The sequence below is a fragment of the Dendrobates tinctorius genome, unplaced genomic scaffold (assembly GCF_039654945.1).
Source record: "Dendrobates tinctorius isolate UK_male_01 unplaced genomic scaffold, ASM3965494v1 ptg000029l, whole genome shotgun sequence".
Classification (NCBI taxonomy): domain Eukaryota; kingdom Metazoa; phylum Chordata; class Amphibia; order Anura; family Dendrobatidae; genus Dendrobates; species Dendrobates tinctorius.
The window spans coordinates 15,022,248-15,039,130 of record NW_027361697.1 but is presented as its reverse complement, the minus strand read 5'-3'; the positions used below and the strand labels follow the sequence as shown (position 1 = coordinate 15,039,130).

General features: G+C 47.1%; 1 protein-coding gene across 2 annotated transcripts in view; it reads left to right on the top strand.

The window, feature by feature from the left end:
* The window catches only part of DPYD (dihydropyrimidine dehydrogenase), a 1,593,199-nt gene that overhangs the window by 434,293 nt on the left and 1,142,023 nt on the right, over positions 1-16,883 (top strand). For both annotated transcript variants that reach the window (XM_073571402.1, XM_073571401.1), the window contains one exon: positions 4,243-4,404. In XM_073571402.1, coding sequence (XP_073427503.1) covers positions 4,243-4,404 — 162 coding nt within the window. The remainder of the gene's footprint in view (positions 1-4,242; positions 4,405-16,883) is intronic.

The window sequence follows — 16,883 nt, the reverse complement described above, 5'->3', positions numbered from 1 at the left end:
GGCTTAGCCTCAGACCTTTGGAACATCCTACACCAACGAGGATGCATGCACATCATTGAAATCTCTAACAAGAGTAGTGCCCCCATAGTCACCATTTTGATGTTCTTCAAGAAATAAAACCACCCAAAATTTGGATTCAGGATTTTTTTTACCGGTTTTACTTAATAAATATTGAATAACTTTATTTTAACCAAAAATCTTGTTTCAGTCAAGAACAAGAGTTATCAAAACAACCTATCATGAATTCTAATTTAATATTGACACATTGAAAAACAGATTGTTTAATTGTCAAGATAAGTTTCATTTTATTCATCCACTGTCTAAATTAGGGTGGGGAATCTTTTTTCTGCTGAGGGCCATTTGGATATTTATACCATCTTTCCAGGGATGTACAAATTGCACTAACGCTGCCAACAAAGTACTTCATAATGCTGATGTTGGTGTCAGGATGAAATCTTTCATTGTATGTGCCTCAGTGTTCAGTAGTGAACAACTGCATGGTCACAGAGCAAGTAGATATTAATGGGCCCGCAAGCAGCAAAATAATGCTGCTGGCCCAAGCACTGTGGTCCCAGAAATATGCCTAGAGGCCATATAAAATGATATTGAGGGCTAAAAATGGCCTGTATAGAAAACAAACTTGAAGCTGCACGGGATTAGTTACTTGTCATGAATAACTGTAGCCACAGATGTGGCCCAGCCCAAAAAACACCAGCCATGCCGACCTATCACAACGGCATGGGGGGGCGACGTCCCCCGGGGACGAAATATGGACCCTCCATACCGCAGAAGGGGACCCGGACCTATCCGAACTAGGGAAGGGCAGCGACTGGGATTCTGTGGCAGCTGAGCATGTGGACAAGGAGAAGACATGCAGAACTTGATTACACCGCACAACTTCAGGTGTAGAGAACGTAAAGTTTACTAAAGTAAAGTCAAACAGTACATAAACCAAACATGATTATGTCAGGATCCCGATTCCACACCTCCCAGAATGGTACCACCCAGACGACCCCAAGGCACCAACAAATCACCTAGGCACACATAGGCGGGACATTTGGACATCAGGACACAGGCAGGACATCAGGGTACACAATGTCATCAGGATGCAGGCAGGACATCAGGGTACACGAGGACATCAGGACACAGGCAGGACATCAGGGTATACAAGGACATCAGGATGCAGGCAAGACATCAGGGTACTTGAGGACATCAGGGCACAGGCAGGACATCAGGGTCTCCCACAGGACATCAGAACATCAGGACACAGGCAGGACATCAGGGTCACCCACAGGACATCAGAGTCACCAGCAGACATCATACAGGAGTTGTTCGGTTCCAGACATCCGACACGACCTACAGGCACCACTGTTGCGATCAGGCTCTAAGCTCCAGGCAGCGGTCATCAGGTTCCAGACTGCGGTCATCAGGCTCCAAGCATCAGACCTAGGAAGGAACTCAAGCGTGATGGTGCTAGAACCACAGGATTGCTGGGCCTGCATGGAGCTAGCACCGCATGGTAGTCAGAGCACAGGGTAGTAGATGCTCAGCCGAAGCACTGGTTACAAGAGACTCAGAGTCACTGGGTGCAAGGCTCCAAACACAAAGGGATTTCAGGAACACAACACAGCAGACACAGTTCAGACAGGGTAAGGTACAGGACAGGTACAGAATCAAGGATTCAGGCCTGGATATACCGCCTCCAGGAAAGGCACAGGAACAGGAATTAGAGCAAGGACTTTGGTACCAAAACATAGACAGGAGAGGTCCAGGAACACAAAACACACATGGCGAAGCTCAAGAGCTTTGTGAGTAGCTCAGGCCCCGCCCATAGGACAGGGGAACTTTATATAGGAGCTGCCCCTCAGCACTTGGCTGGGGACAGCATTTCAAGTACACACACTAACCCTGATAAAAGCAGGGGAGGTGTGGCCATGCACGCCCTAAGCACAAACAGAAACCATTACAGCACAAACAGAAACCATTACATCACAATCAGTGCAGGAACTGAGGCTCAGGGCACCTGGCAGTGGCTGCACGCCCAGACGCACGTGGAAATCATGCACCAGCTGCAAATGACCTCACAACCCGTGGACAGCTTCCACAGCAGCAACCAGGTATCACACATGCAGATGGTCAAGCAGCAGAGCAAAGACCTAACAACACATGTACAGCTATGCAGCAGAGCAGGAAACTGAGCAGGCTCCTTACAGGTAACATCCAACAGTATCCCAGCTCAATTAGGGGGAAAGGAGCAAAGGGTTAAAGCAAAGACATGCATTGTCACGCCGACAACCAGGTACAGACAGAACGGCGTGACATTACTTTTATCAGATACAAATAATGTGATTGACCGTGTCTTAACTATAGAGGAAGGCATAAAATAAAATATGTATGGAGATCTAGAATCTGGGTAGGTCCAAACATTGAACATCATTGAAAATCTGTGGCTAGATGTCAAAATAGCACTGCATGCAAGACGACTCTGGAATCTCTTAGAACTGTATGGTTTTTTTGCCTGAAATACAAAGGAAATGTGTCATCTTTAACTTTAGGCCTTTTAGAGATCATTTCATCTTCAATTTCTTTAACCGTTCACAATAACAACAGTAATTTTAACCAAAAGTGCTCAAACTTTTACATGTCACTGTAGGGTAGGAGACTGAGAATGGATATGCTACAATTTAAGAAAGTTTGAGGATACAGCTGACACCATCAAATATATTCTTGTTCAATACGATTCCTGGGTAATCCACTCCACTATGTACCAACAAGGCTTGTGAGGTATAAACAGCTTTGTTAGAAGTGATGAAAAAGCTTTTAGAATGCAGAAAATCAAATTAAAAGCATAAAATTCTTTATTGTGATTTCATTAAATTATTAACATGGGCATGGAAAAACAACTGACGCGTTTCGAGTCTGGCAGACTTTCAAAGGTGTTCTACGATTAAGAGTCAGCCAGACTAGAAATGTGTTGGTATTTTTCCACAATTTTAATCAAAGTCACAATAAATAATTTTTTGCTTTTAATTCGCTTTGTTGGATTAAAAAATCTTTTTCATGCTATAATTTTAAAAAAGACATCAACAAACTGGAGCAAGTTCAGAGAAGAGCGACCAGAATGGTGACCGGCCTGCAAACCATGTCCTATGAGGAGCGGTTGCAGGATTTGGGAATGTTTAGCTTGTAAAAGAGAAGACTGAGAGGAGACTTAATAGCTGTCTACAAATATGTCAAGGGTTGTCACATTGTAGAAGGATCATCTTTATTCTCATTTGCACAAGGAAAGATTAGAAGCAATGGGATGAAACTGAATGGGAGGAGACACAGATTAGATATTAGAAAAAAACTTTTGACAGTGAGGGTGATCAATGAGTGGAACGGGCTGCCACGAGAGGTGGTAAGTTCTCCTTCAATGGAAATCTTCAAACAGAGGCTGGACAGACATCTGACTGGGATGATTTAGTGAATCCTGCTTTGATCAGGGGGTTGGACCAGATGACCCAGGAGGTCCCTTCCAACTCTAATATTCTATGATTCTATGAGGACATCTCATTTGTCATAGATATGTATTTCTTTTTCATCTGGTGTTAATGCTGCTGTTCTTCTAAATCTGCCATTGTTTTTTTTTTTTTCTTCTTTCTCCTCTACGCTTCGTAGATATGGCCCCCTCTGCTCTGTATATAAATCTGGTCTTTTTTGTTAACCGAGTGTGTCCCCAAGAAGTATCCCAGAGAAAACTTATGAAACACACTCGCTTTAATAACAAGACTAGACTTACACGTAGGGAAGAGCGACCTTGTCTCAGGAATGGAATGGCAAGGGATCAAAAGAAAAACAGTGCTATATATAGGAGAACACAGGCAATTCGGTCAGATTTAAAAAAAAAAATACATATTTATGGCAGGTGACACATCCTCTATAAAACATAATATAAAAATGCAGTGTATACCAAAATGTTATTAGTCTCATACACCTAAGCTAATAATTCTGGACAGCTCTCTACGACAAAGTCGCAAAATATGCAAATCACACCTTTGTCATCATAGTTGACATGCAAAGTTTTCTACATTACAAATCTATGTCCTTGTAAAGCTGTGCATATATCATATCTCTCTACGTCCTAGAGCAAGTGAAAAGATCCATCATGACAACCTGTAAAAATGATTGCTTGCAGCTCCGCGTTACGGCCATGTTATCGTTAATGGGTTTTTAATGAAGATTACTTAATTCTGCCTGCAGAACTACTACGGAGCTGCCAGGACTATACTTTCTGATAACCCGCTTGGCTTGACATGTGGAATGGTATGTCCGACATCAGACCTTTGTGTAGGTGGATGCAATTTATATGCGACGGAAGAAGGTCCAATTAATATTGGAGGACTACAACAATTTGCTACTGAGGTATGTGCTTGATGGGGTGAGGGATCATTAACCTATGCCGATCTATCTATCTATCTATCTATCTATCTATCTATCTATCTATCTATCTATCTATCTATCTATCTATCTATCCTGTTTTTATAAATAGAGAAAAGACATCTACATTGTTGAGACTTGCAAATCCAATCTCATAACATGATATATGCTAGACTGCAAAATATGCAACATAAGATGAAGCATGATAAATTGATAATTAGAGTTGAGCGAAACGGGTCAAAAAATTTCAAAAGTCGCCGACTTTTGGCAAAGTTGGGTTTCATGAAACGAAACCCGACCCTATGATGAGGTCGGCCACGAGGTCGGCGACTTACGCGCCAAAGTCGCGTTTCAAAAGTTTGTTTTGCGCTCTTTTTCAGCCAATCAGGATCCACGGACACTGTGGGCAACGTGATGACATAGGCAGGGGTCACCACCATCTTTCAGAAGGGCATGCAAGTGATTGGCTTGCTTTGGTGGGCATCACAGGGGGTATAAAAGGGCGTGCATGCCGACCGCCATCTTACTTCTGCCGATCTCAGTTTAGGGAGAGGTTGCTGCTGATTCTGTAGGGAGAGCGTTAGGCAGGGAAGAAGACAAAAAAACTGCTTCTGCTGCTAGCGATTTGGCCTGCACAACACACCAGTCACTGTGTGTGCAGTGCACGCCGACCGCCATGTTACTCATGCTGATCTCAGAATAGGGAGAGCTGCTGCTGCTGATGATTTTGTAGGGAGAGCGTTAGGCAGGGAAGAAGACACCAAAAACTGCTTCTGCTGCTAGCGATTTTGCCTGTACAACACACCAGTCACTGTGTGTGCAGTGCAAGGGGAGGCTATATAGTGGTGTATCAGTGGTGTTGGTTGTTGGGCTGCCTTCTAAGGCTTCCTGACATTCCTGCATTGCTGTTTACCCACTGCTCCGCAAACTGCTTTTTTAAAAGCAATCCCAATTTTTTTTTTTGTCTTGCTGAGAAGAAAAAAAACTGCTTCTGCTGCTAGCGATTTTGCCTGTACAACACATCAGTAACTGTATGTGCAGTACAAGGGGAGGCTATATAGTGGTGTATCAGTGGTGTTGGTTGTTGGGCTGCCTTCTAAGGCTTCCTGACATTCCTGCATTGCTGTTTACCCACTGCTCCGCAAACTGCTTTTTTAAAAGCAATCCCAATTTTTTTTTTTGTCCTGCTGAGAAGAAAAAAAAACTGCTTCTGCTGCTAGCGATTTTGCCTGTACAACACATCAGTCACTGTGTGTGCAGTGCAAGGGGAGGCTATATAGTGGTGTATCAGTGGTGTTGGTTGTTGGGCTGCCTTCTAAGGCTTCCTGACATTCCTGCATTGCTGTTTACCCACTGCTCCGCAAACTGCTTTTTTAAAAGCAATCCCAATTTTTTTTTTTTGTCCTGCTGAGAAGAAAAAAAAACTGCTTCTGCTGCTAGCAATTTGGCCTGCACAACACAACAGTCACTGTGTGTGCAGTGCAAGGGGAGGCTATATTGTGGTGTATCAGTGGTGTTGGTTGTTGGGCTGCCTTTTAAGGCTTCCTGACAGGCTGGCATTGCTGTTTACCCATTGCTCCGCAAACTGCTTTTTTAAAAGCAATCCAATCTCCCTTATCCTCTAGTCACTTTTGTCACAGCTGTGCCATCGAGCCTGTGACATAGCGCTCAGATATCAGTGGGCCTCACACAATCCAAAAGTGTCCAGTGTCCAAAAGTGTGTGCAGAGATTCAAAATCTCTCTTATCCTCTAGTCACTTTGGTCACAGCTGTGCCATCGAGCCTGTCACATAGCGCTCAGATATTCATTGGGCCTCACACAATCCAAAAGTGTCCAGTGTCCAAAAGTGTGTGCAGAGATTCAAAATCACCCTTATCCTCTAGTCACTTTGGTCACAGCTGTGCCATCGAGCCTATCACATAGCGCTCAGATATCAGTGGGCCTCACACAATCCAAAAGTGTCCATCCAGTGTCCAAAAGTGTGTGCAGAGATTCAAAATCTCCCTTATCCTCTAGTCACTTTGGTCACAGCTGTGCCATCGAGCCTGTCACATAGCGCTCAGATATCAGTGGGCCTCACACAATCCAAAAGTGTCCAGTGTCCAAAAGTGTGTGCAGAGATTCAAAATCTCCCTTATCCTCTAGTCACTTTGGTCACAGCTGTGCCATCGAGCCTGTCACATAGCGCTCAGATATCAGTGGGCATCACACAATCCAAAAGTGTCCATCCAGTGTCCAAAAGTGTGTGCAGAGATTCAAAATCTCCCTTATCCTCTAGTCACTTTGGTCACAGCTGTGCCATTGAGCCTGTCACATAGCGCTCAGATATCAGTGGGCCTCACACAATCCAAAAGTGTCCATCCAGTGTCCAAAAGTGTGTGCAGAGATTCAAAATCTCCCTTATCCTCTAGTCACTTTGGACACAGCTGTTCCATCGAGCCTGTCACATAGCGCTCAGATATCAGTGGGCCTCACACAATCCAAAAGTGTCCAGTGTCCAAAAGTGTGTGCAGAGATTCAAAATCTCCCTTATCCTCTAGTCACTTTGGTCACAGCTGTGCCATCGAGCCTGTCACATAGCGCTCAGATATCAGTGGGCCTCACACAATCCAAAAGTGTCCATCCAGTGTCCAAAAGTGTGTGCAGAGATTCAAAATCTCCCTTATCCTCTAGTCACTTTGGTCACAGCTGTGCCATCGAGCCTGTCACATAGCGCTCAGATATCAGTGGGCCTCACACAATCCAAAAGTGTCCAGTGTCCAAAAGTGTGTGCAGAGATTCAAAATCTCCCTTATCCTCTAGTCACTTTGGTCACAGCTGTGCCATCGAGCCTGTCACATAGCGCTCAGATATCAGTGGGCCTCACACAATCCAAAAGTGTCCAGTGTCCAAAAGTGTGTGCAGAGATTCAAAATCTCCCTTATCCTCTAGTCACTTTGGTCACAGCTGTGCCATCGAGCCTGTCACATAGCGCTCAGATATCAGTGGGCCTCACACAATCCAAAAGTGTCCAGTGTCCAAAAGTGTGTGCAGAGATTCAAAATCTCCCTTATCCTCTAGTCACTTTTGTCACAGCTGTGACATCGAGCCTGTCACATAGCGCTCAGATATTCATTGGGCCTCACACAATCCAAAAGTGTCCATCCAGTGTCCAAAAGTGTGTGCAGAGATTCAAAATCTCCCTTATCCTCTAGTCACTTTGGTCACAGCTGTGCCATCGAGCCTGTCACATAGCGCTCAGATATCAGTGGGCCTCACACAATCCAAAAGTGTCCAGTGTCCAAAAGTGTGTGCAGAGATTCAAAATCTCCCTTATCCTCTAGTCACTTTGGTCACAGCTGTGCCATCGAGCCTGTCACATAGCGCTCAGATATCAGTGGGCCTCACACAATCCAAAAGTGTCCATCCAGTGTCCAAAAGTGTGTGCAGAGATTCAAAATCTCCCTTATCCTCTAGTCACTTTGGTCACAGCTGTTCCATCGAGCCTGTCACATAGCGCTCAGATATCAGTGGGCCTCACACAATCCAAAAGTGTCCAGTGTCCAAAAGTGTGTGCAGAGATTCAAAATCTCCCTTATCCTCTAGTCACTTTGGTCACAGCTGTGCCATCGAGCCTGTCACATAGCGCTCAGATATCAGTGGGCCTCACACAATCCAAAAGTGTCCATCCAGTGTCCAAAAGTGTGTGCAGAGATTCAAAATCTCCCTTATCCTCTAGTCACTTTGGTCACAGCTGTGCCATCGAGCCTGTCACATAGCGCTCAGATATCAGTGGGCCTCACACAATCCAAAAGTGTCCAGTGTCCAAAAGTGTGTGCAGAGATTCAAAATCTCCCTTATCCTCTAGTCACTTTGGTCACAGCTGTGCCATCGAGCCTGTCACATAGCGCTCAGATATCAGTGGGCCTCACACAATCCAAAAGTGTCCAGTGTCCAAAAGTGTGTGCAGAGATTCAAAATCTCCCTTATCCTCTAGTCACTTTGGTCACAGCTGTGCCATCGAGCCTGTCACATAGCGCTCAGATATCAGTGGGCCTCACACAATCCAAAAGTGTCCAGTGTCCAAAAGTGTGTGCAGAGATTCAAAATCTCCCTTATCCTCTAGTCACTTTTGTCACAGCTGTGACATCGAGCCTGTCACATAGCGCTCAGATATTCATTGGGCCTCACACAATCCAAAAGTGTCCATCCAGTGTCCAAAAGTGTGTGCAGAGATTCAAAATCTCCCTTATCCTCTAGTCACTTTGGTCACAGCTGTGCCATCGAGCCTGTCACATAGCGCTCAGATATCAGTGGGCCTCACACAATCCAAAAGTGTCCAGTGTCCAAAAGTGTGTGCAGAGATTCAAAATCTCCCTTATCCTCTAGTCACTTTGGTCACAGCTGTGCCATCGAGCCTGTCACATAGCGCTCAGATATCAGTGGGCCTCACACAATCCAAAAGTGTCCATCCAGTGTCCAAAAGTGTGTGCAGAGATTCAAAATCTCCCTTATCCTCTAGTCACTTTGGTCACAGCTGTGCCATCGAGCCTGTCACATAGCGCTCAGATATCAGTGGGCCTCACACAATCCAAAAGTGTCCAGTGTCCAAAAGTGTGTGCAGAGATTCAAAATCTCCCTTATCCTCTAGTCACTTTGGTCACAGCTGTGCCATCGAGCCTGTCACATAGCGCTCAGATATCAGTGGGCATCACACAATCCAAAAGTGTCCATCCAGTGTCCAAAAGTGTGTGCAGAGATTCAAAATCTCCCTTATCCTCTAGTCACTTTGGTCACAGCTGTGCCATTGAGCCTGTCACATAGCGCTCAGATATCAGTGGGCCTCACACAATCCAAAAGTGTCCATCCAGTGTCCAAAAGTGTGTGCAGAGATTCAAAATCTCCCTTATCCTCTAGTCACTTTGGACACAGCTGTTCCATCGAGCCTGTCACATAGCGCTCAGATATCAGTGGGCCTCACACAATCCAAAAGTGTCCAGTGTCCAAAAGTGTGTGCAGAGATTCAAAATCTCCCTTATCCTCTAGTCACTTTGGTCACAGCTGTGCCATCGAGCCTGTCACATAGCGCTCAGATATCAGTGGGCCTCACACAATCCAAAAGTGTCCATCCAGTGTCCAAAAGTGTGTGCAGAGATTCAAAATCTCCCTTATCCTCTAGTCACTTTGGTCACAGCTGTGCCATCGAGCCTGTCACATAGCGCTCAGATATCAGTGGGCCTCACACAATCCAAAAGTGTCCAGTGTCCAAAAGTGTGTGCAGAGATTCAAAATCTCCCTTATCCTCTAGTCACTTTGGTCACAGCTGTGCCATCGAGCCTGTCACATAGCGCTCAGATATCAGTGGGCCTCACACAATCCAAAAGTGTCCATCCAGTGTCCAAAAGTGTGTGCAGAGATTCAAAATCTCCCTTATCCTCTAGTCACTTTGGTCACAGCTGTGCCATCGAGCCTGTCACATAGCGCTCAGATATCAGTGGGCCTCACACAATCCAAAAGTGTCCAGTGTCCAAAAGTGTGTGCAGAGATTCAAAATCTCCCTTATCCTCTAGTCACTTTGGTCACAGCTGTGCCATCGAGCCTGTCACATAGCGCTCAGATATCAGTGGGCCTCACACAATCCAAAAGTGTCCAGTGTCCAAAAGTGTGTGCAGAGATTCAAAATCTCCCTTATCCTCTAGTCACTTTGGTCACAGCTGTGCCATCGAGCCTGTCACATAGCGCTCAGATATCAGTGGGCCTCACACAATCCAAAAGTGTCCAGTGTCCAAAAGTGTGTGCAGAGATTCAAAATCTCCCTTATCCTCTAGTCACTTTTGTCACAGCTGTGACATCGAGCCTGTCACATAGCGCTCAGATATTCATTGGGCCTCACACAATCCAAAAGTGTCCATCCAGTGTCCAAAAGTGTGTGCAGAGATTCAAAATCTCCCTTATCCTCTAGTCACTTTGGTCACAGCTGTGCCATCGAGCCTGTCACATAGCGCTCAGATATCAGTGGGCCTCACACAATCCAAAAGTGTCCAGTGTCCAAAAGTGTGTGCAGAGATTCAAAATCTCCCTTATCCTCTAGTCACTTTGGTCACAGCTGTGCCATCGAGCCTGTCACATAGCGCTCAGATATCAGTGGGCCTCACACAATCCAAAAGTGTCCATCCAGTGTCCAAAAGTGTGTGCAGAGATTCAAAATCTCCCTTATCCTCTAGTCACTTTGGTCACAGCTGTGCCATCGAGCCTGTCACATAGCGCTCAGATATCAGTGGGCCTCACACAATCCAAAAGTGTCCAGTGTCCAAAAGTGTGTGCAGAGATTCAAAATCTCCCTTATCCTCTAGTCACTTTGGTCACAGCTGTGCCATCGAGCCTGTCACATAGCGCTCAGATATCAGTGGGCATCACACAATCCAAAAGTGTCCATCCAGTGTCCAAAAGTGTGTGCAGAGATTAAAAATCTCCCTTATCCTCTAGTCACTTTGGTCACAGCTGTGCCATTGAGCCTGTCACATAGCGCTCAGATATCAGTGGGCCTCACACAATCCAAAAGTGTCCATCCAGTGTCCAAAAGTGTGTGCAGAGATTCAAAATCTCCCTTATCCTCTAGTCACTTTGGACACAGCTGTTCCATCGAGCCTGTCACATAGCGCTCAGATATCAGTGGGCCTCACACAATCCAAAAGTGTCCAGTGTCCAAAAGTGTGTGCAGAGATTCAAAATCTCCCTTATCCTCTAGTCACTTTGGTCACAGCTGTGCCATCGAGCCTGTCACATAGCGCTCAGATATCAGTGGGCCTCACACAATCCAAAAGTGTCCATCCAGTGTCCAAAAGTGTGTGCAGAGATTCAAAATCTCCCTTATCCTCTAGTCACTTTGGTCACAGCTGTGCCATCGAGCCTGTCACATAGCGCTCAGATATCAGTGGGCCTCACACAATCCAAAAGTGTCCAGTGTCCAAAAGTGTGTGCAGAGATTCAAAATCTCCCTTATCCTCTAGTCACTTTGGTCACAGCTGTGCCATCGAGCCTGTCACATAGCGCTCAGATATCAGTGGGCCTCACACAATCCAAAAGTGTCCATCCAGTGTCCAAAAGTGTGTGCAGAGATTCAAAATCTCCCTTATCCTCTAGTCACTTTGGTCACAGCTGTGCCATCGAGCCTGTCACATAGCGCTCAGATATCAGTGGGCCTCACACAATCCAAAAGTGTCCATCCAGTGTCCAAAAGTGTGTGCAGAGATTCAAAATCTCCCTTATCCTCTAGTCACTTTGGTCACAGCTGTGCCATCGAGCCTGTCACATAGCGCTCAGATATCAGTGGGCCTCACACAATCCAAAAGTGTCCAGTGTCCAAAAGTGTGTGCAGAGATTCAAAATCTCCCTTATCCTCTAGTCACTTTGGCCACAGCTGTGCCATCGATCCTGTCACATAGCGCTCAGATATCAATGGGCCTCACACAATCCAAAAGTGTCCAGTGTCCAAAAGTGTGTGCAGAGATTCAAAATCTCCCTTATCCTCTAGTCACTTTGGTCACAGCTGTGCCATCGAGCCTGTCACATAGCGCTCAGATATCAGTGGGTCTCACACAATCCAAAAGTGTCCAGTGTCCACAAGTGTCTGCAGAAATTCAAAATCTCCCCTGTCCTATAGACACCTTGTACCTTGTTTTACATTACTATATAGTTTGTTGGATTTTGTCTACATTTCTACCAAAAATGAGGAAGGCTGGTGGAAGAGGCCGTGGAATTGGGTGGGGGTTGTCAGCTGGTAATGATGGTGTTGGTGGTGGATCTGATGGTAGTGGCAAGAGCAAAATAGGACCGAATGCAGGAGGTGCTGACCCTGCGTCATCTTCTGGCTACATAAGGCCTCGAACGCTTAGTTTTCTAGGAGTTGGCAAACCGCTTTTAAAGCCAGAGCATCAGGAAAAAGTTTTGTCTTACATTGCTGACTCAGCCTCCAGCTCTATCACCTCCTCTTCTTCAGTTGTAAAAAGTAAAAGCACTGAGTCGTCATTGGAGGCTCATGTTCATGAACCACACCTTTCCTTGTGTCCTTCACCCCAACCAAGATTGAAGGATGACACAGGCCATACTACTGATTACTCCATGGAGCTGTTTTCACATACCATGCCTGGATTATCAAGTCAAATGGTGAATTACCCAGGCCAAGATGAATCTGACATGGAGTGCACTGATGCACAGCCGCTGATGGATGATTCTGCTGGTTCATTCACTCAGAGCACTACATTGTCCTCGCAGTGTACAGAGCCAGATTCTGACCCTGATGAGACTCAGGTGCCCCTTCCCGCACACTATACCACCATACACGGTGACACAGAGGAAGGTGCACATGACATAGAAGAGGAGGTGATGGATGACCCAGTTGTTGACCCAGATTGGCATCCATTGGGGGAAGAGGGTGCTGCTTCCAATAGCTCAGATGAGGAGCATCCACAGCAGACATCGACATCGCAACAGCTGTTATCTGGCAGGCCCGGAGCACTCCAAAGACAGGTTCCAAACATCAAAAGAGTTGCTGGACAGCTTGTCCAGAGGGTCAAAAGATCACAGCGTGCTAGGCCGCAAAATGTCTGCCAAAGTAGGAAGAGTGCAGTGTGGCACTTTTTTGACCAAAATCCTCATGATCAGGCCAAGGTTATCTGTAAGAAGTGCGCAAAGACCTTTAGCCGAGGGAAAAATCTGAAAAATTTGAATACCAGTTGCATGCTTAGACATTTAACCAGCATGCACTTGCAAGCGTGGACACAACACCAAACCTCAAGTGCCACATGTGCAACTGATCACAACGAAGGTAGTCAGCAACGCTACATTGTTTCCACCACTGTAAGCCCACCGGTTAGCACAGCAGCAAATGTTGAGGTGTCGTTGCAAGACCACAGCAGTCAGGGAATCCCACTGTTATATCAACGAAAGACTGATTCTAGGCCATCAGAAAGAACACCAACTCCATCACCATCATCAACCCTCTCTCAGTCCGCCCTGTCCACTGCTACTTCCACCATATGCAGCTCTCAAGTCCAGCTCACCCTCCCAGACACTATGAGTAGGTCAAGAAAGTACTCAGTCTCTCATCCGCGTACACTGGGTTTGAACGCCCACATTGCCAAACTAATCTCGTTTGAGATGATGCCCTTTCGGTTGGTGGAAAGCACAGCTTTCCGCGAACTCATGGCCTATGCAGTACCACGCTATGACCTACCCAGTCGCCACTTCTTCTCTCGCAAAGCCATCCCAGCCCTCCACCATCATGTGAAAGACTGCATTGTCCATGCACTCAAGCAGTCAATGAGCGGAAAGGTGCACCTCACAACTGATGCATGGTCCAGTCGGCATGGCCAGGGCCGTTACGTGTCCATCACTGCGCACTGGGTTAATGTGGTGGATGCAGGGTCCACAGGGGACAGCGGTGGTGGGACAGTGCTGCATAGCCCACGGTATAGGAAACAGTTGGCTGTAGGCGTTCGACCCTCCTCCTCCTCCTCCAGAAGCGAAAGCTCGTCCACAGAGCGCAGTCGTACGAGCACTCCATCTGCAGCTGCCACTGTTGCACACGATGTGTCCCCCTATCGAGCAGCTAGTGGAAAGCGTCAGCAGGCTGTGTTGCAGATGATGTGTTTGGGCGACAGACACACCGCCGAGGTGCTGACCGAGTACTTGAAGCGACAAACTGAGTCATGGCTGGGCAGTGTACATCTTGAGGCAGGCAAGGTAGTTAGTGATAACGGCCGTAATTTTGTGGCAGCCATAGCCCTTTCAAAACTCAGCCACATACCTTGCTTGGCTCACACCTTGAACCTGGTGGTGCAGTGCTTCCTCAAAAATTATCCGGAGTTAACAGCCCTGCTCCAGAAGGTGCGAAGACTGTGCGCGCACATCCGTCGGTCGCCTTGTCATGTCGGACGCTGTTCACACCACAGCATCCGGCAGGCAGAGGTAGTTCCACCTCCAGCCACTATAGCCTCAGTGGCGCCGGTTTGATCTTCAGGCTCTCGGGGGTTAATCCTGCTGGAGACCAGGTTGGAAGGTTAGTCACGCCCACGGTCTTTAAATAGTCATACTGGCATATGGGCGTCGCCAATTATAGCTTGTGTTTCATACCAAGTGGTTCCAGTCTGGAGTGGAGGTGTTGCAGAGAGAGAGATTCATATCTGGTGTCGTATGATCCGTCGTTATCCTTTCTCCTTCCCATATTTGTGTTTTGTTGTGCCCTGTTCACATTACTGTTTATTCCTGTGTGTGTGCGGCGCAGTGCAGTTTAAGTTCTCCCTGTCTGTCATTATTTGTGTGGGAGCTTTGGTGGTGTGACTCCTCACTGGGTGGAGGGTGGAGGGTTAAGTGCAGGGCTGAGCAGGAGATAAGGAAAGGTCGGAGGCTCAGGCATTTGCACCTTCAGCAAAAACCCTGGGTTGAGGGTCAGACAGGGTTTCCCCTAGTAAAAGGGACACCACAGGGGCCCCGGGTATTTCAGCCTTAGTTGAACTAAGCCCCCGTGACATTATAATCGGCCCACATTTTTTCAGGAGTCCATGGATCCATTAGATTCCATAACCCGCCAGTTGGCGGCGCTGTCCATACAGGTCTCCGAGTTGAAAGGGGCAGTTCAGCAGCAGGGCCTGGTAGTAGCAAAGGTGCAAACGGCATCTGCAGGTATCGGTGCAGAGCCGAAGTTTCCGCTGCCAGAACGATTTTCAGGCGATCGCAGCAAATTTGTCGTATTTCGGGAGGCCTGCAAATTATACTTCCGCATGCGGCCAATATCCTCAGGTAATGAGGCTCAGCGGGTAGGGCTGGTGTTGTCATTACTGAGTGGTGACCCCCAAGCATGGGCATTTTCCTTACCAGCTGACTCTGCTACATTTCATTCGGTCGATAATGTTTTTTCTGCCCTCGGGCTCATTTACGATGACCCTGACCGACTGGCTCTAGCGGAATCTAAAATCCGCGCCCTCCGCCAGGGGGAGCGCTTGGCAGAAGACTATTGTTCGGAATTTCGCCGCTGGGCTGTAGACACACAGTGGAATGACCCAGCACTGCGGAGCCAGTTTATTCATGGGGTATCAGGGAGGGTGAAACAAGCCCTCCTGATGTATGAGACTCCGGCATCATTGGAGTCTGCCATGAGTTTGGTGATACGTATTGATCGCCATTTTCGTCAGGGGGCACAGGAGACGCTACCTCTGGGGGAAAACAGAGGTGCAGGTGTGGTTGAAGTAGATGAGTCCCCTGAACCTATGCAGATTGCTGGCGTGGCACAGGTTCAGCCTCGCGCTCCGGGATTCCGGAAGCCCGGAGCATGTTTCTACTGTGGTAAAGGAGGTCATTATGTTAACGTTTGCCCGGTACTACCTAAGAGGGTCACACCGGCGGAAAACTGTTAAGCTCAGAGGGTATGGAGGAGACCCAACTGAGCGTATGCATATCCTCCATGATGGTATCTCAATGTATGCTCCTTGCCAAGGTTATTATCGCAGGCAGAGAGCTACCTATATCAGTGTTTGTGGATAGCGGTTCCGCCACCAATCTCATAGATGAGGAGTTTGCACACACCGCCGGGTTTAAGATCGAAAAACTTCCTCACCCCATACAGGTGGTGACCATTAATGCTGTTCCCCTCCCTCAAGGGGAGATTACTGAGTTTGTGGCAGAGGTGAAACTCCACATTGGGGTCCTACATTCTGAGTCGGTTACATGTAGGGTCCTCCGTAATCTCCCAGCTCAAATGGTCCTGGGTTTTCCATGGCTGTCCAGGCACAACCCGGTAATTGATTGGAAAACTCAGGACATAGTACAATGGAGTGGTTTCTGCCAAGACAATTGCTTGGCCACATGTGTGTCCGCCGTGACGCCCAGCCTGCCGGAGGCTTTGCAGGATTTCGCGGATGTTTTCTCTGAGAAGGGTTGCTCAGAACTGCCTCCACATAGAGCCTATGACTGTGCTATTAGGTTAAAACCCGGGGCCAAATTACCTAAGGCCAGGATGTTTAATATTTCTGGTCCTGAGAGACAAGCTCTGAAAGACTACATCGCGGAGTCTGAGCAAAGGTCACATCCGGCCTTCGTCCTCGCCTGTAGCCGCGGGGTTTTTCTTCATTAAGAAGAAAGATGGGGGGTTACGCCCGTGTCTGGATTTCCGAGAGTTAAACCAGATTACTATCCGTGATCCCTACCCAATGCCGTTGATCCCGGATTTGTTCAACCAGGTAGCGGGGGCGAAATGGTTTTCCAAGCTGGACCTCAGGGGGGCGTATAACCTCATAAGGGTCCGTCAGGGGGATGAGTGGAAGACGGCGTTTAACACTCCTGAGCGTCATTTTGAGAGTCTGGTTATGCCATTTGGGTTGACCACCGCGCCTGCCGTTTTCCAACATTTTATTAATGATGTATTTGCTCATGTCCTGGGGAGATTTGTGATTGTATACCTGGATGATATCCTCATTTATTCTAGCGA